At 42.5% G+C, this 23,370-nt stretch overlaps 3 protein-coding genes across 6 annotated transcripts in view; 2 read left to right on the top strand and 1 right to left on the bottom strand.

The window, feature by feature from the left end:
- The window catches only part of LOC115118580 (gasdermin-E-like), a 43,217-nt gene extending 41,684 nt beyond the window's left edge, over nt 1-1,533 (top strand). Inside the window, exon 9 of one of the 2 annotated variants that reach the window (XM_065015412.1) lies at nt 1,168-1,533. The gene's annotated coding sequence lies outside the window, so the exon portion shown is untranslated. Of the gene's footprint in view, nt 1-230 lie in introns of both variants that reach the window. The other variant, XM_065015411.1, reaches the window with a different exon arrangement.
- A 394-nt stretch (nt 1,534-1,927) lies between these two features.
- On the bottom strand, nt 1,928-3,718 carry LOC135568602 (gasdermin-E-like). Its single transcript, XM_065015413.1, has 3 exons — nt 3,628-3,718; nt 3,447-3,520; nt 1,928-2,327 (listed from the first exon to the last, which is right to left on the bottom strand). Exons 1-3 carry the CDS (start codon nt 3,632-3,634, stop codon nt 2,100-2,102), a joined length of 309 nt encoding a protein of 102 aa, XP_064871485.1. The 5' UTR covers nt 3,635-3,718; the 3' UTR covers nt 1,928-2,099.
- A 4,107-nt stretch (nt 3,719-7,825) lies between these two features.
- LOC115127759 (gasdermin-E-like) lies at nt 7,826-23,362 on the top strand. 3 transcript variants are annotated; one of them, XM_065015407.1, is made up of 10 exons: nt 7,826-7,988; nt 8,788-9,043; nt 14,678-14,882; nt 18,857-19,022; nt 19,302-19,422; nt 20,017-20,142; nt 21,981-22,108; nt 22,264-22,435; nt 22,543-22,616; nt 22,711-23,362. In XM_065015407.1, the coding sequence occupies exons 2-10, from the start codon at nt 8,812-8,814 to the stop codon at nt 22,942-22,944; spliced, it is 1,458 nt and encodes a 485-aa protein (XP_064871479.1). In that variant the 5' UTR covers nt 7,826-7,988; nt 8,788-8,811; the 3' UTR covers nt 22,945-23,362. The 3 variants fall into 3 exon arrangements, with proteins under 3 accessions (XP_064871479.1, XP_064871478.1, XP_064871477.1); XM_065015406.1 differs by lacking the exon at nt 7,826-7,988 and adding an exon at nt 8,375-8,473; XM_065015405.1 differs by lacking the exon at nt 7,826-7,988 and having other exon boundaries at nt 8,551-9,043.
- The last annotated feature ends 8 nt before the right edge of the window (nt 23,363-23,370 follow it).

Genomic DNA, 23,370 nt, shown 5'->3' with positions numbered 1-23,370 from the left:
TGGTTGACAACACACTCTTCACTGTGCATGAAGTTTTAAATGTATTCTAAATTCAAATGTATTCAAAATAAGACATTTACATAAGTATTCAGACCGTTTACTCAGTACTTTATTGAAGCACCTTTGGTTGTGATTACTGCCTCAAGTCTTCTTGGGTAGTCTCAAGTCTTCTTGACCCTACAAGCTTGGCACACCTGTATTTGAGGAGTTTCCCCCATTCTTCTCTGCAGGTCCTCTCAAGCTCTGTCCAGGGTTGTTCAATCGGGTTCAAGTCCGGGCTCTGGCTGTGCCACTCAAGGACATTCAGAGACTTGTCCCGAAGCCACTCCTGCATTGTCTTGACTGTGTGCTTAGGGTTGTTGTCCTCTTGGAAGGTGAACCTTCACACCAGTCTGAGGTCTTGAACACTCTGGAGCAGGTTTCCATCAAGGATCTCTCTGTACTTTGCTCAGTTCATCTTTCACCTGATCCGGACTAGTCTCCCAGTCCCTGCCGCTGAAAAACACCCCCACAGCATATGCTGCCACCCCAATGCTTCACCGTAGGGATGGTGCCAGGTTTTCTCCATATGTGGAGCTTGGCATTCAGGCCAAAGAGTTCAATCTTGGTTTCATCAGACCCAATAACCTTTTTTCTCATGGTCAGAGTCCTTTAGGTGCCTTTTGGCAAACTCCAAGTGTGCTGTCATGTGCCTTTTACTGAGGAGTGGCTTCCATCTGGCCACTCTACCATAAAGGCCTGATTGGTGGAGTGCTGCAGAGATGGTTGTCCTTCTGGATGGTTCTCCCATCTCCACAGAGGAATTCTGGAGCTCTGTCAGAGTGGCCATCAGGTTCATGGTCACCTCCCTGACCAAGGCCCTTCTCCTCAGATTGCTCAGTTTGGCCGGCCGGCTAGCTCTAGGAAGAGTCTTAGTGGTTCCAAACTTCTTCCATTTAAGAATGATGGAGGTCACTGTGTTCTTGGAGACCTTCAATGCTGCAGAAATGTTTTGGTACCCTTCCCCAGATCTATGCCTCTACACAATCCTGTCCCGGAGCTCTACGGACAATTCCTTTGACCTCATGGCTTGGTTTTTGCTCTGACATTCACTGTTGAACTGTGGGACCTTATATAGACAGGTGTGTGCCTTTCCAAATCATGTCCAATCAATTGAATTTAACACAGGTGGACTCCAATCAAGTTGAAGAAACATCTGAAGGATGATCAATGGAAACAGGATACACCTGAGCTCAATTTGAGTCTCATAGCAAAGGTTCTGAATACTCATGTAAATAAGATATTTCTGTTTTTCATTTTTTATAGATTTGCTCAAATAAAACCTGTTTTTCTTTCTGATTATGGCATATTGTGTTTAGATTGATGAGGACATGTTTTTATTTAATCCATTTTAGAATAAGGCTAACGTAACAAAATGAAGAAAAAGTCAAGGGGTCTGAATACTTTCAGAATGCACTGAAGAACATCTATACATACATCTACTGTATATAGAGCATGTGGGCAAAGAAATAAAATAATACATAACAAACCAAAGTATCTCTTTGTACTTGAAGCACTATGCCTAATAAACTACCCCCCCTCCCTCCCTCCCTCCCCCCTCTGTAATGTCCCACTTTATGTTGTATTATCTAATGGGGATCCTAATAAACTACCCCCCGCCCTCCCTCCCTCCCCCTCTGTAATGTCCCACTTCATGTTGTATTATCTAATGGGGATCCTAATAAACTACCCCCCTCTGTAATGTCCCACTTCATGTTGTATTATCTAATGGGGATCCTAATAAACTACCCCCCTCCCTCTGTAATGTCCCACTTTATGTTGTATTATCTAATGGGGATCCTAATAAACTAACCCCCCCCGCCTCTGTAATGTCCCACTTTATGTTGTATTATCTAATGACTAGAAGAATGGAGGTCGGGACGTCTGATATCGTTTGTTGAACTTTACTGAAAACATTACAAGGGTACATTCACTGTTGATCACTAGTTCTGTGGCTCAACTAGTGCAAGAGTAAGACATGGAATGGAATACTGAGTGTATCAGTTCAAATAGGATTTACAAGTTGCATGGTCTCTCTCTCTCTCCCTCTCCCTCCCTCCTTACACTAAAGAGGCCAGGCCTTTCACAGTGATACTCATGACTAGAGGAAGGTATCCAGGATGGTCCTTCATCTCTGTCCTCAGTGTGTCCCCCTCTCTCTTCAGTGTAACTTCAGAGTGACCAAAGAGACTCTCTGTCCTCTGATACAGCTCCTCCTCAGTCAGAACAGCCAGACCTGCATCTCTCAGAGAGATGGTCTCCCCACTCCCTGCTGCCACATGCTGCACCTGGAGGACAAGCAGAATTAAATGAATTAATGTGGCATCTGCATCCCTAGAATTTGCAACAATGAAAAACACTTTAAATGACAAATAGTTAGACATTATACATGTTTTAATTGATACTGAACTGTTTATCAATGTGAAAACATAATGAAAGTCCTTCATACTGCAAAACTTGATTTGTATGCATTGTTTAAAATACTTAGAAGCAAATAGGCTTGTCCCAGTATTGATGAGTAGAGTTATTTTGGAGATTTAGAGATATATTATTTTGAATGCTATAAAATAAACAAATGTATTTCATATCATTAGTGTTACAGCCTTGTAGATCACTGATTACAAAGATATACAAGGACCTTAAGCATTCTTTCCAGTGGCAAACTGTTATCAGGAGAGGGGTCAATATTAAATAAAATTATTAGCTAATCAGACCCTTTTAGTATGTCATCAATGTTATGATTCCAGTGATCATTTGGTGTGTTTAAATAAAACGTGTAATTGGTGTTACTCAATTTAAATTAAGGGAAATTACACTGAGCAAAATGATTCATCAAATCTCTTTAGTAAATGATTAAGTCAATTACTTTTAAAGGTTAAATGACCTTAGATTTGAGATCGGTGGCCTCCATTTAAGAAACTCCTAAATGACTTATAAACGTGTAATTGATGTGACCTATACTTTGATGCAATACATCATTCAGGGCAGCCCCACCACTATCCGGGAGATGGCGCTGTTCTGCATGTAATTCTGGATTTCATTCAAACACATTTGATTTGTAATTGCTTGAGCTAATAAAGCACACAGTACATGCTCGTTCCCTGTTGTATTGTTATTTTGGTCAATTTGATTTGAGGAAAGGCAGCTCCCTAATGCAGCTGTTTCAGCCTCCCTCAGTGATCTGTTATGGAGAGGCTAGCCTGGGGACTCAGTCAGCTGTAGCCCACTTGGGTGCTGCCATAGAGATTCATTAGTAGTGTCCGCATAAGAAGGCTTGATGTCATTTGCCACAGATAAACCCAAATACATTTACAGAAACCCAAATACATTTACATAAACAAAAACCTAGAAAAATGAACTCCAGGTCATACAGGACTGGAGGCTCAATCAAGCAGGTGTGAACTCACCAGGATCTGCAGGGCCTGTAAGACTGGAGGACTGCAACAGGATCCCAACACAGAGAGACCTTCATCTGTCATTCCTGAAGATATAAATATACACACATAAAACCACAGTAGTGAACCTAGTTTCCCAGGAACTGATCAAATAATAACTGGAGAATCCTGTGAAAACTGCTCTCTATCTCACCATCCATGGCACTGACAATGAGGTGGACGGCACTGAGAAGTGAGGATCTGATCTCGTCCTCATCCTTCCCTACCCTCTCTTTCTAAAATGATCGGCCGAAATTGTTGCAACCCCTATTATTAGCCTGTTCAACCTCTCTTTCGTATCGTCCGAGATTACCATAGATTGGAAAGCTGCAGTGGTCATCCCCCTCTTCAAAGGGGGAGACACTAGACCCAAACTGCTACAGACCTATATCTATCCTACCCTGCCTTTCTAAGGTCTTCGAAAGCCATGTTAACAAACAGATTACCGACCATTTCGAATCCCACCGTACCTTCTCCGCTATGCAATCTGGTTTCAGAGCTGGTTATGGGTGCACCTCAGCCACGCTCAAGGTCCTAAACAATATCATAACCGCCATCGAAAAGAGACATTACTGTGCAGCCGCATTCATCGACCTGGCTAAGGCTTTCGACTGTCAATCACAACATTCTTATTGGCAGACTCAACAGCCTTGGTTTCTCAAATAATTGCCTCGCCTGGTTCACCAACTACTTCTCTGATAATGTGTGTCAGGGTGTAAAATCGGAGGGCCTGTTGTCTCAATGGGGGTGCCACAGGGTTCAATTCTCGGGCCGACTCTCTTCTCTGTATACATCAATGTCGCCACTCTTGCTGCTGGTGATTCTTTGATCCACCTCTACGCAGACTCAATCATCTCATGACGAAGTGGACACTGATTCATTGGGGTCACCCATGACCTTGCCCCGCCGTTCAGCCCGCAGAGGCCCAGAGAAATTCTAACCTATAACACTTTAGGGCTGCCAAGCTCTTATCAGGATACCAACTCGAGATGTTCTGATGTGTATATATTTTCTTGTTTACCTTTACTGGTACACTTAATGTTTAGTGGGGGTTGCGTTTTTGCCCATAAAGGCAGACGGGACACGTCTAGATAGTTATATGGCTGTTAGGCCAGTTTTCTCCATTGTTCTCATGACCAGTACTTACATATTCTATTTGTTTTGAGGCCAGTGAAATGTTTGAGACAACATGTCGTTTTTGCAAGGGGGTGGTTGTAAGGGGCTTAATACAGTTGTATTCCAGCCACTATGGGATACTCTGGTGAAGCCCATTGGAAATAAAGAAATATAGTTTAGGTGAATTGGGAACAATATTGCCAATTTAGCGAATATTCAGACCCCTTAGCGACACATTTTCAAAAAAGCGACTAGCGACAAATCCAGCGCCTTTTTCTGGTGTTTTTGGAGACTCTGACTTAAAGCACGTATTGTTCTTTCTCTTCTCAACGAGCAGCGGGTGCTGCCGTGGGCCCCACCCGGGCCCCACCCCCGTCCAGAAGCACTCACAGGCGGCCTAGTCCTCGCGCAGCAGTCCCTCCCAGCTGCAGTCAGAGCAGGAGACGTTCACCCCTCCGCGTCCAGACTGCAAATGAATCGCGCATGCGGGAAGCCGCTTACAATCAGGGCGGGATGTAGATGTGTAAAACTAAACTTAAAAACAAAAAACACCCACAAAGTAACTTCGCCAGAGTGTCTCTTTTGGGTCACTTTTGCCAGTCCCAAGCCCGGATAAAGGAAGAGGGTTGGAATTGTGACATAAAAAAATAATCGACAGAAGAAAGTTAATTTGTAGTTCTAAACATATTCAGGGTGTTTTTTTACAAAAAAATATGTCTCTCCCACGACGTTATTCCTCTCTCCTACAGCATACATCACAATTATATATACATGGCCAATTATGCAAATTGAGCGCTGACGTCATTTAGCGACTTCTAGCGACTTTTAGGACAGCCAATAGCTACTTTCCTTACTGAGGAGTTGGCAACACTGATTGGCAAGAGTAAGGATAAAAAACTCAAGAAAGACTGTAAACGGCTGCTACCTGTGCTGACATTATTAAAAGTGAAGTAAACCGTACTTTTCGCGTTGTAGTTTATATGATAAGCTCATTGGGAGGGTAACAATATCACACCTTTTCCTGAAGTGAATGGTTTCACCCACTACTCTACCCACGAACTCCGGCGTTCTCTAACACTACATTGCGCGTGAGGTTGATGGAAACTACATTTTCACTTTGTCACACAAGTTCCATCCAAACTCAGGTTTAATTATTTTCTAACTTGCTCTATTTTAACAGTGGTTGATGAGCTCCAATATTTTTATCTCAACAAGTTTGAAAATAATTTGCTAGGCGATTGTTGACATGATTCATGATGACTTTTCAACTAGCTAACTAGAAGACGATAAACAACTATGAAATTGCTACGTCGATTTATCTGTGGCAAATGACATCAAGCCTTCATGGGCGGACACTACTAATGAATCTCTATAGCAGCACCCAAGTGGGCTACAGCTGACTGAGTCCCCCAGTACATGCTGTTGGGTTACAGCTGACTGAGTCCCCCAGTACGTGTTGTTGGGTTACAGCTGACTGAGTCCCCCAGTACGTGTTGTTGGGTTACAGCTGACTGAGTCCCCCAGTACGTGCTGTTGGGCTACAGCTGACTGAGTCCCCCAGTACGTGCTGTTGGGTTACAGCTGACTGAGTGTCCCAGTACGTGCTGTTGGGCTACATCTGACTGAGTCCCCCAGTACATGCTGTTGGGTTACAGCTGACTGAGTGTCCCAGTACGTGCTGTTGGGCTACATCTGACTGAGTCCCCCAGTACGTGCTGTTGGGTTACAGCTGACTGAGTGTCCCAGTATGTGCTGTTGGGCTACAGCTGACTGAGTGTCCCAGTACGTGTTGTTGGGCTACAGCTGACTGAGTGTCCCAGTATGTGCTGTTGGGCTACAGCTGACTGAGTGTCCCAGTACGTGTTGTTGGGCTACAGCTGACTGAGTCCCCCAGTAGGTGCTGTTGGGTTACAGCTGACTGAGTGTCCCAGTACGTGCTGTTGGGCTACATCTGACTGAGTCCCCCAGTACGTGCTGTTGGGTTACAGCTGACAGTGTCCCAGTATGTGCTGTTGGGCTACAGCTGACTGAGTGTCCCAGTACGTGTTGTTGGGCTACAGCTGACTGAGTCCCCCAGTAGGTGCTGTTGGGTTACAGCTGACTGAGTGTCCCAGTACGTGCTGTTGGGCTACATCTGACTAAGTCCCCCAGTACGTGCTGTTGGGTTACAGCAGACTGAGTGTCCCAGTATGTGCTGTTGGGCTACAGCTGACTGAGTGTCCCAGTACGTGTTGTTGGGCTACAGCTGACTGAGTCCCCCAGTACGTGTTGTTGGGTTACAGCTGACTGAGTCCCCCAGTACGTGTTGTTGGGTTACAGCTGACTGAGTCCCCCAGTACGTGTTGTTGGGTTACAGCTGACTGAGTCCCCCAGTACATGCTGTTGGGTTACAGCTGACTGAGTCCCCGAGTACATGCTGTTGGGTTACAGCTGACTGAGTCCCCCAGTACGTGCTGTTGGGCTACAGCTGACTGAGTCCCCCAGTACATGCTGTTGGGTTACAGCTGACTGAATCCCCCAGTACGTGCTGTTTGGGCTACAGCTGACTGAGTGTCCCAGTATGTGCTGTTGGGTTACAGCTGACTGAGTCCCCCAGTACGTGCTGTTGGGATGCATCTGACTGAGTCCCCCAGTACGTGCTGTTGGGCTACAGCTGACTGAGTATCCCAGTACGGCTGTTGCACTGTCCCAATGAATTCACTCACCCATCGAACCATTGTGAATGCGCCAATCAAGCGCAGCCAATTGCGCGCAACCAGAGTAGATCAATGAGGGCTTTCCCCTGAAGACCAGGAGCATTATTCTCTGGTAACTCTAATAACCCTGAGTCTGTGTAGGAAATAGAGGTGTTGTTGGACACTGGAGCAGACACTCTACTTGGACTTTCCAGCTAAACACATTGTTCATATTGATGGATTTGGATTTCTGAGCTTTAACTATTATTAATCATAAGTTATATTATTAATCACTAGTTAAATGATTAATCATAAGTTATATTATTAATCACTAGTTAAATGATTAATCATTAGTTATATTGTTAATCATTAGTTATATTATTCATCATTAGTTATTTGATTAATAATTAGTTGTATTATTCATCATTAGTTATTTTATTAATCAATAGTTATATTATTAATCATTAGTTATTTTATTAATCGTTGGTTATATTATGAATCATGAGTTATATTATGAATCATGAGTTATATTATGAATCATTAGTTATAATAGAGACAAGAGGGGTGCCATAAGTACGCTTGGGAGGGGCTGAGTGCAGGGAACACGTTCATATGTGTCAGTACTGATAAGGGGAGGAACCGTGTATTGCCCATATCACTTAGCATCCTGCCTAGAAATAAACATGCCATTTTTAGCGATAAGGAGGAGAGCACTCAAAGTGGGGTATGTATACTACAATGGGTGAAACCATGTCTTTGTCTGTACAGCTGTTTGATCCTTTGGGATGAATAATCTTGGTTTAAGCTTTCATAGTGTCCATCGAGTTTTTACTCTGAGAATTAGAACCTAACAATACGAACATCCAGGTACTTGTACGAACTAAACTGTGCTTTGTTGAATTGCATGTAGGAACTACTCCCCAAAACTGCTTCACCGACATGAGGATGACAACACATCAAACCAGAATATACTTCCTAGTAATTTGTCATGTAGTTCTAACTGCTTCTAGAGAAGTTATTTTCTCATTAAATAAAACAGAAGTGAAGAGCAGGAATGTAAGAGTGGAACAGGACAGTTTCCCAGTTAAAGAGACTCCTCCTACTAATATGTAATGAACTCTTAGCTAATGCATTTCACACATATTCCTATCTCATTCATAACGTATCTCTAAGTCATAAGGACCCAGAGGAAGAAGCAGTGGGAACCAGGTATTGAAGCAGTGTTGCGATCAGAATAAAATACAGCATGCTTTGGATTGTCTTGAATGACCAACAATTTTGACAGACATTATTCCCTGTTTGTATTCCTGTCTTGTCAAAAGCAATGCTACTCTGTTCTGATCCACTCTTTTCCCAGGGAAAGTGAACCTTTTGTTTTCATTATTGAGTGTCTTGCCATCTTTCCTGTGTGTGAAATGAATTTAGAATGCTCTTTTGAAGCTGTTGTATTGAGTGTTTATGTGTTCATCTTAGTTTTGTTTCTTAGACATCTTTGTCATTTGTGTCTTTGTCATCTGCTGCAGCCAGAAACACGATCCACCGCCATCATGATTTCCAAGGCCGTAAAATCCATGTTGAAGGAAGTAGATTCTAACGGTAGCCTGATTCCTGTGTCCAGTCTGAACGACAGCTCTGGTAAACTGAATCTCCTCTCACTCATTGTGAAGACCAGGCCCAGATGTGGATGCTTCTGGCAGGAACCGAAATACCAGTCCAGAGGCTTTTCCCTGAGTGATGTGCTGAAACCCGGAGAACCTGAAGACAAACCTTTAAACCCAGGTAAAAACCAGAGCAGCCCCTCAGGCAGGGTGCTTGTGTTAACCAATAGCCTGCTGGAATAGGCTACTGGGGATGAGGTCATAATTTCAATCACTGAGTTAAATATGAATAATATGTAATGAACGGACTATGCTTGTCAACAACAGCCAGTGTTTGTTTACCTGTAGCCTAATCTGACTGACTGTTACCGTCAATCAGCATTCTAACAATGAATGACAATTGCGATAGAGCTTTGATAACTTACAATTTAATAAACTAAACATGGCCATTAATAACTGCATAATAACACAAGGCTATAACAACAATAAACTGAAGTTACAGGCTATTTATTAAATCCGTGTTCCAGCTCCAAGTAGGCTACACAAGTGGCACAAATTGATTTGCATTGACTCCAGCAACTCAATTTCAACATATTTATTTTTTCAAATTATATTCTACAGTAGACAGCAATGGCATATCAATTAATAGGCTACTTGATGGCAAACAGATGCAAATGTGTAATTCTCCACATTTTAATGCCAGTTCCATTGTGGAATTTCCCCCACAACAGAATCACGAGAGGCAGTTCCATAACTTCTATTTTAAATTTCCACTCACGCAGCCCCCGAGACCCTAGAACTGAGCATCTGTAAAACACTATGCTTGATACAGTTTTCCATAAGCAAAGATTACATTAGAATCGAGTTTAAACCACCTCCGACCGACTTGCTTCCATTGCGCTCTAGTGCTCCCATAGTCGTTTCCAGTGTTTTGTCGCCGTTATTTCTTGGTCCGCATCAGTTCTAGCGTGTTAATATATAAAAATAGTTGTCTCCATAATGACGTTCTAAATAGCCAACCTACAACTAGTAAAAAGTTGTCACGACGTGAGTGCTGCTCTGTCTCCTTTCACTCACGTCTCAGCCAATAGTAGACTAAGCTGCCTGCTGCAGTTCTCTCTCAACCCACACACACCCGTCCGGTCCTCCCCACCACTCTCTCAGCAACGGCCGTCCTCATATGGAAATAACGGACATGGCAACCCTGACCTCCGGGAACAATTTGCTTACAATATCCTCTTTGTATTACCGTAAAACGTCCGTTAAACGCGGTCTGAAATAGCTGCCTGTCCATTTTAATAGCCTGGCAATGGCACACATTTCAGAAGAAAAAAACTACGCCAAGTGTAATATAAATTAATTGTTTACAAGGTTTTATGTTTGATTTGTTACATTCAATAATTCAGTAATGACTCGGGGGGGAAATGATGGCAATCATCCGTTTTTATTGCCAGTAAGAAACTGCTAGTCATTGCCTGCAACAGCTGAGAACTGGCAGATAACTAGTAAGAACTTTAGGAGTACAACCCCCCAGAAATCGGCCGATTGCCTTTCATTGACGAAAAAGAACTGGCGAAAATGCTGACGACAATGCACAGTCAGAGGAAAATATCGATTCTGTCAAGGAAAATAAGAAAACAAATAGAAATAGTGGCATACTAAGACAAAATGAATGTAACCGTGTGTAAATGACAATACATTATTGCAGAAAATGAAGAAATTGATAAAAATGCTGGAAGTGAATACTGGAATTAAACAATTAACTATCAGTATGCAAACTAGCAAAAGTTGTGTGCATTAAGGAAATAGACACCTGGCAAAAAAAGGCCTGTCTCTAATAAGCACCTGTTGTGTTCAGTGATATAAGCAAATAAACACCCAGGCTAACAAATGACGTTTTATGGTACAATAACAATGGCTTAGATAGATTGAGTTTATAAGTAACATGTAACATATGTAATTGTAGGGTACAGTGAAAATCAGGTTGTTGTTATAAGGAAGCCGAATACAACAGGTAGACCTTACAGTGAAATGCTTACTTACAGGCCCTAATCAACAGTGCAATTTTTAAGTAAAAAATAGGTATTAGATAAACACCTCTCTGGGAAGAGGAAGGGCAGGGGTGTATGCTTCATGATTAACGACTCATGGTGTAATCATAACAACATACATGATCTCAAGTCCTTCTGCTCACCCGACCTAGAATTCCTTACAATCAAATGCCAGCCATTTTTACCTACCAAGAAAGAGAATTCTCGGCAGTTATAGTCACAGCTGTGTACATTCCCCCTCAAGCAGACAGGTGCTGGTGGAGTTGTAGGTGCTGGTGGAGTTGTAGGCGCTGGTGGAGTTGTAGGTGCCAGTGGAGTTGTAGGCGCCGGTGGAGTTGTAGGTGTCAGGTGGAGTTGTAGGTGCAGGTGGAGTTGTAGGTGCAGGTGGAGTTGTAGGCGCTGGTGGAGTTGTAGGCGCCGGAGGAGTTGTAGGCGCCGGTGGAGTTTCAGGTGGAGTTGTAGGTGCAGGTGGAGTTGTAGGCGCCGGAGGAGTTGTAGGCGCCGATGGAGTTCCAGGTGGAGTTGCAGGTGCAGGTGGAGTTGTAGGTGCTGGTCCACCTGCTTAAAAAATACACTACCATATGGTATCTAATTTCAGTAAATCAGAAAAATAAATGTTGTTTTAGCTTAAAAGCTCTATGTTCCTCCTGGGGTGAAGTCCACAGACACCTCTCTGAAGCCCCTCTCTGAAGTCCCTCTCTGAAGCCCCTCTCTGAAGCCCCCCGAGCAGAGTTGTCCACAGACCTACATTGGGCAATTCTCTACCTGTAACAATACGTAAGGAAGCATGTGTTAGGAAGTCCTCTGCTGGTGACTTCACCATCTCACACCACTCTCAAGAAGCTCGCCCCACTACGCCTCTCCCACACCAGAATCGGGGAGTCAAGGGGTGATGATCTCCAGCTCTCTCTGGAACTTTCCTTAACCTGTCATGATTGGTTGACAACAGCTTGAGACTTTGATACTGTGTATAGTCTCTTTGTAACAATATGCCATGACAATTTGATGGACTAATATTGTAATAAAGTTTCTGTTCATTAGTATTTAATACCTACATTTAATGACAGGTATTTCTAGTCATACAGTCTGTTTTCTAGATGAACACAAAGTTAAAATGTCATAGGCCTATGCATGGCCATTATCTCTCGTCATAATACATACAGTACCTTCTGAAAGAGGTCATGCCAAATCAAAATCAAATCAAATCAAATTTATTTATATAGCCCTTCGTACATCAGCTGATATCTCAAAGTGCTGTACAGAAACCCAGCCTAAAACCCCAAACAACAAGCAATGCAGGTGTAGAAGCACGGTGGCTAGGAAAAACTCCCTAGAAAGGCCAAAACCTAGGAAGAAACCTAGAGAGGAACCAGGCTATGTGGGGTGGCCAGTCCTCTTCTGGCTGTGCCGGGTGGAGATTATAACAGAACATGGCCAAGATGTTCAAATGTTCATAAATGACCAGCATGGTCGAATAATAATAAGGCAGAACAGTTGAAACTGGAGCAGCAGCACAGTCAGGTGGAAGTTGAAACTGGAACAGCAGCATGGCCAGGTGGACTGGGGACAGCAAGGAGTCATCATGTCAGGTAGTCCTGGGGCATGGTCCTAGGGCTCAGGTCAGTTGAAACTGGAACAGCAGCATGGCCAGGTGGACTGGGGACAGCAAGGAGTCATCATGTCAGGTGGTCCTGGGGCATGGTCCTAGGGCTCAGGTCCTCCGAGAGAGAGAAAGAAAGAGAGAAGGAGAGAATTAGAGAACGCACACTTAGATTCACACAGGACACCGAATAGGACAGGAGAAGTACTCCAGATATAACAAACTGACCCCAGCCCCCCGACACATAAACTACTGCAGCATAAATACTGGAGGCTGAGACAGGAGGGGTCAGGAGACACTGTGGCCCATCCTTTTCTTCCTCGGAGCTGGCATGTTGCCGCATCGACAGGCCAAACCCCTGTAGTGGCAAATGTCTGCAAGCAGGACATCCACTCTCTTATGGGGCTGTAACCAACATGATGAATGTATCACACAACCACAAGAACAATTAGCAAGACAATGGAAACCTAATGTGAACTAGGCTAAAACATTTAGCCTACAAGAATACATGGTGTTATTGTGAAATTAGTCAGTATTCAAGCAAGTATGCTAATCTAGCATCATGGCAAATTAGTCCATTTAGGCTCAAACAGCTAGGCTATATCATGCACGGACTGATTTTAATTCATTAACAAATAAACTCAGCAAAAAAAGAATCGTCCATTTTTCAGGACCCTGTCTTTCAAAGATAATTCATAAAAATCCAAATAACTTCACATATCTTTATTGTAAAGGGTTTAAACACTTTTTCCCATGCTTGTTCAATGAACCATAAACTATTAATGAACATGCACCTGTGAAACCTGTTGTTAAGACACTAACAGCTTACAGACGTTAGGCAATTAAGGTCACAGTTATGAAAACTTAGGACACTAAAGAGGCCTTTCTACTGACTCTGAAAAACACCAAAAGAAAGATGCCCAGGGTCCCTGCTCATCTGTGTGAACGTGCCTTAGGCATGCTGCAAGGAGGCATGAGGACTGCAGATTTGGCCAGGGCAATCAATTGCAATGTCCGTACTGTGAGACGCCTAAGACAGTGCTACAGGGAGACAGGCCGGACAGCTGATCGTCCTCGCAGTGACAGACCACGTGTAACAACACCTGCACAGGATCGGTACATCCGAACATCACACCTGCGGGACAGGTACAGGAAGGCAACAACAGCTGCCTGAGTAACACCAGGAATGCACAATCCCTCCATCAGTGCTCAGACCGCAATAGGCTGAGAGAGGCTGGACTGAGGGCTTGTAGGCCTGTTGTAAGGCAGGTCCTCACCAGACATCACGGCAACAATGTTGCCAATGGGCACAAACCCACCGTCGCTGGACCAGACAGAACCGGCAAAAAAGTGCCCTTCACTGACGAGTCACGGTTTTGTCTCACCAGAGGTGATGGTCGGATTCGAGTTTATTGTCGAAGGAATGAGCGTTACACCGAGGCCTGTACTCTGGAGCGGGATCGATTTGGCGGTGGAGAGTCCTTCATGGTCTGGGGAGGTATGTCACAGCATCATCAGACTGTGCTTGTTGTCATTGCAGGCCATCTCAACACTGTGAGGGAAGACATCCTCCCCCCTCATGTGGTACCCTTCCTGCAGGCTCATCCTGACATGACCCTCCAGCATGACAATGCCACCAGCCATACTGCTCGTTCTGTGCGTGATTTCCTGCAAGACAGGAATACCAGTGTTCTGCCATGGCCAGCGAAGAGCCCGAATCTCAATCCCATTGAGCAAGTCTGGGACCTGTTGGATCAGAGGGTGAGGGCTAGGGCCATTCCCCCCAGAAATGTCTGGTAACTTGCAGGTGCCTTGGTGGAAGAGTGGGGTAACATCTCACAGCAAGAACTGGCAAATCTGGTGCAGTCCATGAGGAGGAGATGCACTGCAGAACTTAATGCAGCTGGTGGCCACACCAAATACTGACTGTTACTTTTGATTTTGACCCCCCCTTTGTTCAGGGTCACATTATTCCAATTCTGTGGAACTTGTTCAGTTTATGTCTCAGTTTTTGAACCTTGTTATGTTCATACAAATATTTACACATGTTAAGTGTGCTGAAAATAAACGCAGTTGACAGTGAGAGGACGTTTCTTTTTTTGCTGAGTTTAGATATGTGCTGTGTTATAAATGCATAAGGTTCTAATGTTGAATTTTCCCTCAGATGTCAAGGAGTCTGACTTCGTGGACCACAGTGGGACATTTGGTGACATAGAAGAAATGAAGGCAGGAGGAAATGTGGAGGGATTGTTGGCTGATTTAAAACTTAACGTGGCCTTAAAATACTCTAACGAACAAGAGTCGTCCTTTGGCAGACTGAAGAAAGAGGAGGTGAAAGTGAAGGAGGTGGTTAACTACTCGAAAGACAAGTGAGTTGCCCTATACTGTACATACACTGATTGTACAAAACATTAAGAACACCTGCTCTTTCCATCACAGACTAACAAGGTGAATCCAGATGTAACCTATGACCCCTATTGATGTTACTTGTTAAATCCACTTCCATCAGAACACCTACTCATTCAAGGTTTTTATTTTATTTTACTATTTTCTACATTGTAGAATAATAGTGAAAACATCATAACTATGAAATAACACATATGGAAGCATATAGTAACCAAAAAATTGTAAAACAAATCCAAGTATATTTTATATATCTGACATTCTTCAAATTGCCACCATTTGCCTTGATGACAGCTTTGCATACTCTTGGCATTCTCCCAACCAGCTTCATGAGGTTGTCACCAGGAATGCATTTCAATGAACAGGTGTGCCTTTTTAAAAGTTCATTTGTGGAATTAGTATGATATGTATTGTTACTTAAGAAAAAAACAAAAAGAGGGTGGGATGGAGGACGTATAACACGAACGCCTAGCAACCCAAAGGTGTGTTTCAATCATATCATGGACAAATTTAACATTTGAGCTAAATTAGAACATTTGAAAACCACCTCCTATTTAAATTTCTAGCAACTTAAAATGTACGCATCAAATCACATCATGGACAACTTTAGCTAATTAGCAATTTTGCAACTGCTTACTTTCTTTTAGCTACTTTGCAACTACTTAGCATGTGAGCTAACACTTCTCCTAGCCCTAACTCTTAACTCTAACCTTAACCTCTAACCCTAACCTTAATCCCTAAACCCTAGCGCCTAGCTAACATTGCCCACCTAGCCACAACAAAGTGAAATTTGTAACATATCATTGCAATTAGTAACATGTCATACGAATAGTAATTCGTAACATATCATACGAAATGAATGATGAACATCCACAAATGAATACATACGAAACGTAACATATTACACTAAATGGAGAGAGACAGATTTACGTTCACTTCAATCCCTGAGTCCAGGTTGGTATGTTAACTACAATCATAATTCCCTGAGTCCAGGTTGGTATGTTAACTACAATCATACGGTTCACCTGCCCAAGGAGTCCAGGTTGGTATGGTAACTACAATCATACAGTTCACCTGCCCAAGGAGTCAGGTTGGTATGTTAACTACAATCATACAGTTCACCTGCCCAAGGAGTCCAGGTTGGTATGTTAACTACAATCATACGGTTCACCTGCCCAAGGAGTCCAGGTTGGTATGTTAACTACAATCATACGGTTCACCTGCCCAAGGAGTCCAGGTTGGTATGTTAACTACAATCATACGGTTCACCTGCCCAAGGAGTCCAGGTTGGTATGTTAACTACAATCATACGGTTCACCTGGGTTGGTATGTTAACTACAATCATACGGTTCACCTTGGTATGTTAACTACAATCATACGGTTCCCAAAGGAGTCCAGGTTGGTATGTTAACTACAATCATACGGTTCACCTGCCCAAGGAGTCCAGGTTGGTATGTTAACTACAATCATACGGTTCACCTGCCCAAGGAGTCCAGGTTGGTATGTTAACTACAATCAATATGGTTCACCTGCCCAAGGAGTCCAGGTTGGTATGTTAACTACAATCATACGGTTCACCTTCACCTGCCCAAGGAGTCCAGGTTGGTATGTTAACTAAATCATACGGTTCACCTGCCCAAGGAGTCAGGTTGGTATGTTAACTACAATCATACGGTTCCCAAGGAGTCCAGGTTGGTATGTTAACCAGGTTGGTATGTTAAATCATACGGTTCACCTGCCCAAGGAGTCCAGGTTGGTATGTTAACTACAATCATACGGTTCACCTGCCCAAGGAGTCCTTGCCCAAGGTTCACCTGCCCAAGGAGTCCAGGTTGGTATGTTAACTACAATCATAATCGGTTCACCTGCCCAAGGAGTCCAGGTTGGTATGTTAACTACAATCATACGGTTCACCTGCCCAAGGAGTCCAGGTTGGTATGTTAACTACAATCATACGGTTCACCTGCCCAAGGAGTCCAGGTTGGTATGTTAACTACAATCATACGGTTCACCTGCCCAAGGAGTCCAGGTTGGTATGTTAACTACAATCATACCAGGTTTAAGGAGTCTTGGTATGTTAACTACAATCATACGGTTCACCTGCCCAAGGAGTCCAGGTTGGTATGTTAACTACAATCATACGGTTCACCTGCCCAAGGAGTCAATATTTAGACCCATAGTTTGCCACTTGAGAGAATGCTTAATGTCCTTTTTATATTATTTTAATGAGTGATTTACAAGGTGGGAACACTAATGACATGAAACTTAGGGACACATTATATCTCTTATAAAAAAGTATTTGAATAGCCTTCTTTGTTTTTATTGATCTATACAATATATCAAATACTTTTATTTACTTTCTATCATTCAAAATAATAGATCGATGTCTCTAAATCCCTGAAACATGTCCCTACAACTCTACACATCACTACTGGGACAAACCTATTTGCTTTCCTTAAGTTCATTAAACAATACATAAAAATAATGTTTTGCAATGTAAAGGACTTACATTATGTTTTCACATTGATAAACAGTTCAATATCAACTAAAACTATTTGTCATTTTAGGGCTGTACTCAATCCGCATCGTGGAAATTCAGCTTTACAGTGTGATTGACATGTAAAGGCATTTTTTTATTTGAAGTTGTAAAAAATGTATTTGGCAGAGACAGCATTCACGTTAAGCACTGCATATGTCGGCTCAAAGGGAAATTACCTTTAAAAGTCTAACGCTTCAGTGTTACACATTGAAGAGAGCCTTTAACCTCTCTGGGGTAGGCGGGACGCTTGTGTCCCACATGGCCAATAGCCAGGGAAAATGCACAGCGCCAAATTCAAATATATTTCTATAAAAATCAAGCTTTCATTAAATTACACATGCAAATTAAAGCTACACTCGTTGTGAATCCAGCCAACATGTCAGATTTCAAAAAGGCTTTTCGGCGAAAGCATAAGATGCTATTATCTGATGATAACTAGACCTAGGTGGTAAACAATGAGAGTAACATATTTCAACTCTGCAGGCGCGACACAAAATGCAGAAATAAAATATAATTCATGCCTTACCTTTGACCAGCTTCTTTTGTTGGCACTCCAATATGTCCCATAAACATCACAAATGGTCCTTTTGTTTGATTAATTCCGTCGATATATATCCAAAATGTCCATTTATTTGGCGCATTTGATCCAGAAAAACACCGCTTCCAACTTACGCAACGTCGCTACAAAATTTCTCAAAAGTTACCTGTAAACTTTGCCAAAACATTTCAAACTACTTTTGTAATACAACTTTAGGTATTTCTAAACGTATATAATCGATTAAATTGAAGACGGGATGATCTGTGTTCAATACAGGAGCAAAACAAACTGATGCTACTTTTCTGGTTACACGCCTCTATCAAAAGGTACACATGAAGTGACTCTCGTTCTGAGCTATGGTACTTCTTCATTACAGGAAAAACCTCAACCAATTGCTGCAAACTGGTGACATCCAGTGGAAGCGGTAGGAACTGCAGGAAAGTCGATTAGAATTCTGGATTCCCCATGAAACCTTATTGAAAAACAGTGACCTAAAAAAAAAAAAATCTGAATGGTTTGTCCTCTGGGTTTCGCCTGCTAAATAAGTTCTGTTATACTCACAGACATGATTCAAACAGTTTTATAAACTTCAGAGTGTTTTCTATCCAATACTAATAATAATATGCATATATTAGGATCTGGGACAGAGTAGGAGGCAGTTCAGTTTGGGCACGCTATTTATCCAAAAGTGAAAATGCTGCCCCTTACCCCAAACAGTATTATTCAAGGTTGTAAAGGCGAGGGAAGTTAAAGACATTGCAGTTCAAGAATGGCCCTCTAGTAAGAAGCGTAACTAGTACCTTTAAATAATATTTCCTCGCCCACTCTATATTTTGTATCATTTATTTGGGTCCCTCCTTCAGACGCCTGGACATGACCCATCCTGTGATCAAGCAGACCCGGGAGAAGCCCAGGGCAATATTAGGGGTGTTGACGGAGAGGATTATGACATCACAACCTTGCCAGGTCACAAACAAAGTCCGGAAGCGTGGCAATGCAGGAGCCAACATGAGCGCCCTGAGCGTGAAGGTAAGAAGAAAGATTAAAAGATTTTAAAAGATTTTTAATCTCAATAATCTCACTTTATGATAAATAAAATAAATGTCAGGAGCATATTGACAGATCACAGATGTCTGTTCAGTAGTGATGAATGCTGTAGCCCTGAATTCTCACATAGATCATTTCCTGTTTTTATCATTAGAACCACTTCCTGAAGATGTAATGGTGTAGTATAGATGACTGTCTGGGTTAGAATCTGGGTCGTCTGGGCACCAAACGTCTCTGACTCATTTGACATTTTCTCCACAGGACTCTATGAAGCAGAGTGGCAGTACTCAGACAGATAGTGATGTGTCGCTGAAGATTCCTGAATATACTGTCGTGGCCTTCAGTCTGATTGAACTCTACGTCAAATGCAATGGACAGTTTGGTGAGGAAGTGTATGGTTTGTCAATGTCCCAGGTATAGCTGCATGGTTAAGTACCATGGTAAAGTACACAGCTAGCGTCTATGTTCCTCAGTGTATTTAGTATAGCCACTGTATTTAGTATAGCCACTGTATTTAGTATAGCCACTGTATTTAGTACAGCCACTGTATTTAGTACGGCCACTGTATTTAGTATAGCCACTGTATTTAGTATATCCCACTGTATTTAGTATAGCCACTGTATTTAGTATGGCCACTGTATTTAGTATGGCCACTGTATTTAGTATGGCCACTGTATTTAGTATAGCCACTGTATTTAGTATAGCCACTGTATTTAGTATGGCCACTGTATTTAGTATGGCCACTGTATTTAGTATAGCCACTGTATTTAGTATAGCCACTGTATTTAGTATGGCCACTGTATTTAGTATAGCCACTGTATTTAGTACAGCCACTGTATTTAGTACAGCCACTGTATTTAGTACGGCCACTGTATTTAGTATAGCCACTGTATTTAGTACAGCCACTGTATTTAGTACAGCCACTGTATCTGCCTGTGTGTGACTGGTTATGACTGTTGTCTGCTCTTGTCCACAGAGCTGTGCCTCTTCTCCAACAATGGGGGCTTTGAAAAGGTTACGTCAAAGGATGAGATTGAAGAGGATGGAATTATGGACCTGAGAGGCGACTTTGATGCCAACAGCCCCTTAAATCTGAACGAAGGTAATAATGCCAGTGTGGGGTAATGCCTCCTGTTTAGCGGTCAACATGTAGTCTACTGAATGGAATGTCTGGTCAACATGTAATGTAGTCTACTGAATGGAACGTCTGGTCAACATGTAGTCTACTGAATGGAACGTCTGGTCAACATGTAATGTAGTCTACTGAATGGAACGTCTGGTCAACATGTAGTCTACTGAATGGAACGTTTGGTCAACATGTAATGTAGTCTACTGAATGGAATGTCTGGTCAACACGTAATGTAGTCTACTGAATGGAACGTCCGGTCAACATGTAATGTAGTCTACTGAATGGAATGTCTGGTCAACATGTAGTCTACTGAATGGAATGCCTGGTCAACATGTAATGTAGTCTACTGAATGGAACGTCTGGTCAACATGTAGTCTACTGAATGGAACGTCCGGTCAACATGTAATGTAGTCTACTGAATGGAACGTCTGGTCAACATGTAGTCTACTGAATGGAATGCCTGGTCAACATGTAGTCTACTGAATGGAACGTCTGGTCAACATGTAGTCTACTGAATGGAACGTCTGGTCAACATGTAGTCTACTGAATGGAACGTCTGGTCAACATGTAGTCTACTGAATGGAACGTCTGGTCAACATGTAGTCTACTGCATGGAACATCTGGTCAACATGTAATGTAGTCTGCTGAATGGAACGTCTGGTCAACATGCAGTCTACTGAATGGAACATCTGGTCAACATGTAGTCTACTGAATGGAACATCTGGTCAACATGTAATGTAGTCTACTGAATGGAACGTCTGGTCAACATGTAATGTAGTCTACTGAATGGAACGTCTGGTCAACATGTAATGTAGTCTACTGAATGGAACATCTGGTCAACATGTAATGTAGTCTACTGAATGGAACGTCTGGTCAACATGTAATGTAGTCTACTGAATGGAACGTCTGGTCAACATGTAATGTAGTCTGCTGAATGGAATGTCTGGTCAACATGCAGTCTACTGAATGGAACATCTGGTCAACATGTAATGTAGTCTACTGAATGGAACGTTTGGTCAACATGTAATGTAGTCTACTGAATGGAACGTCAGGTCAACATGTAGTCTACTGAATGGAAGGTCTGGTCAACATGTAATGTAGTCTACTGAATGGAACGTTTGGTCAACATGTAATGTAGTCTACTGAATGGAACGTCAGGTCAACATGTAGTCTACTGAATGGAACGTCTGGTCAACATGCAGTCTACTGAATGGAATGTCTGGTCAACATGTAATGTAGTCTACTGAATGGAACGTCTGGTCAACATGTAATGTAGTCTACTGAATGGAACGTCAAGTCAACATGTAGTCTACTGAATGGAACGTCTTGTCAACATGTAATGTAGTCTACTGAATGGAACGTCTGGTCAACATGTAATGTAGTCTGCTGAATGGAATGTCTGGTCAACATGTAATGTACTGAATGGAACGTCTGGTCAACATGTAATGTAGTCTACTGAATGGAATGTCTGGTCAACATGTAATGTAGTCTACTGAATGGAACATCTGGTCAACATGTAATGTAGTCTACTGAATGGAATGTCTGGTCAACATGTAATGTAGTCTACTGAATGGAATGTCTGGTCAACATGTAATGTAGTCTACTGAATGGAATGTCTGGTCAACATGTAATGTAGTCTACTGAAGTGAACATCTGGTCAACATGTAATGTAGTCTACTGAATGGAATGTTACATTTTTAAGTTGTTCTCTTTGATTAGTAATTACGAAGTTACCACACTTTTGGTATACAATTTTTTTTATCACACTTTGACAAAGTAACATGGTCTGTCTGTTGTTCGTGTGTTTATAGAACTGGAGAAAATGAGTCGTCATTTCCAGCTGCTGTCAGTCCTGCCAGCAGACACACGTTCCTCTCTGCTCCAGCTCCTCAAGACAACCATGGAGGACAGAGAGACAGTCAGTGTGCTGGAGAGTGTGGTGAGTGAAACGTACAGAAACAGGGAACAAACACACACACACACAATGTAGACACACACACACACACACAACTAATAGCAGGAATGAATATCTCACCCTGAATATCTGTAACATTCTCACTGTCTTTCATATTCTCTCTCTCTCTCTCATCACAGCTGGATCAGTTGTGTGAATGTGAGATTCCTGACCTGGGTGACCTGGAAGAGTCTGAGAGGGAAACAGTCCAGGCCATACTGGATCTTGTAGACCAATGTGTTGGGAAGGATGAGGACGAGATCAGATCCTCACTTCTCAGTGCCGTCCACCTCATTGTCAGTGCCATGGACGGTGAGATAGAGAGCAGTTTTCACAGGATTCTCCAGTTATTATTTGATCAGTTCCTGGGAAACTAGGTTCACTACTGTGGTTTTATGTGTGTATATTTATATCTTCAGGAATGACAGATGAAGGTCTCTCTGTGTTGGGATCCTGTTGCAGTCCTCCAGTCTTACAGGCCCTGCAGATCCTGGTGAGTTCACACCTGCTTGATTGAGCCTCTAGTCCTATATGACCTTTTAGAAAAGAGTGCATGTAAGCTTATTCCTGTGCTGCTGGTCCTCCAGGTGCAGCATGTGGCAGCAGGGAGTGGGGAGACCCTCTCTCTGAGAGATGCAGGTCTGGCTGTTCTGACTGAGGAGGAGCTGTATCAGAGGACAGAGAGTCTCTTTGCCCTCTCCAATGTGGAACTTGCAAGATCGAATGAGGACGCAGAATTCGCAGTGACTTCAGTTATCTGTCCTGGACACCTTCTTCTTGTCATGAGTATCGCTGTGAATGGCCTGGCCTCTTTAGGATAGATTGAGCTGAATAGAAACATTCCTTGTGCTACAAAGTGGATATATGAACTGCACCGCCAGGTAAGAATTTCAGAAATGTCACATTTGATAACATATTGTTGATGATTGCAAAGCGACAGGAGTAAAACATATCAAAAACAAGTAATGCACATGTGTGAAGAAAAATGTACAAAATAATATTCCCACTACTGTACATTAATTAATGACACATTCCTACTTCATATTTCCGTGTTAATGGCTTTTCATCAAAACGCAGTTGTATTTACTTCTGCCAGATGGCTTTAATGACGTTTTTGCCCATTGAAGACCATTCAAAAAGCTTACAAAATTCAAAAACTACAAGGCTATTTTCAGAGTCACTTGCAGAGCTTATAGTTGTTATAATGCTTTTTTAATGTATTGTTAGGAAGCCTATAACCCATAACG

The sequence above is a fragment of the Oncorhynchus nerka genome, unplaced genomic scaffold, assembly GCF_034236695.1.
Source record: "Oncorhynchus nerka isolate Pitt River unplaced genomic scaffold, Oner_Uvic_2.0 unplaced_scaffold_1451, whole genome shotgun sequence".
NCBI lineage: Eukaryota > Metazoa > Chordata > Actinopteri > Salmoniformes > Salmonidae > Oncorhynchus > Oncorhynchus nerka.
This window is presented reverse-complemented; position numbering and strand designations above follow the sequence as displayed.

Bases quoted from the DNA above. Each gene is read 5' to 3' on its own strand.
- LOC135568602 (XM_065015413.1), bottom strand. The intron at 2,328-3,446 runs GTGAGTTCACAC...CTTGTCCTCCAG, and splicing joins TACAGGCCCTGCAGATCCTG to GTGCAGCATGTGGCAGCAGG.
- LOC115127759 (XM_065015405.1), top strand. From the start codon at position 8,680: ATGAATTTAGAATGCTCTTTTGAAGCTGTTGTATTGAGTGTTTATGTG. The intron at 9,044-14,677 runs GTAAAAACCAGA...ATTTTCCCTCAG, and splicing joins AGACAAACCTTTAAACCCAG to ATGTCAAGGAGTCTGACTTC. The intron at 19,023-19,301 runs GTAAGAAGAAAG...TTTTCTCCACAG, and splicing joins TGAGCGCCCTGAGCGTGAAG to GACTCTATGAAGCAGAGTGG.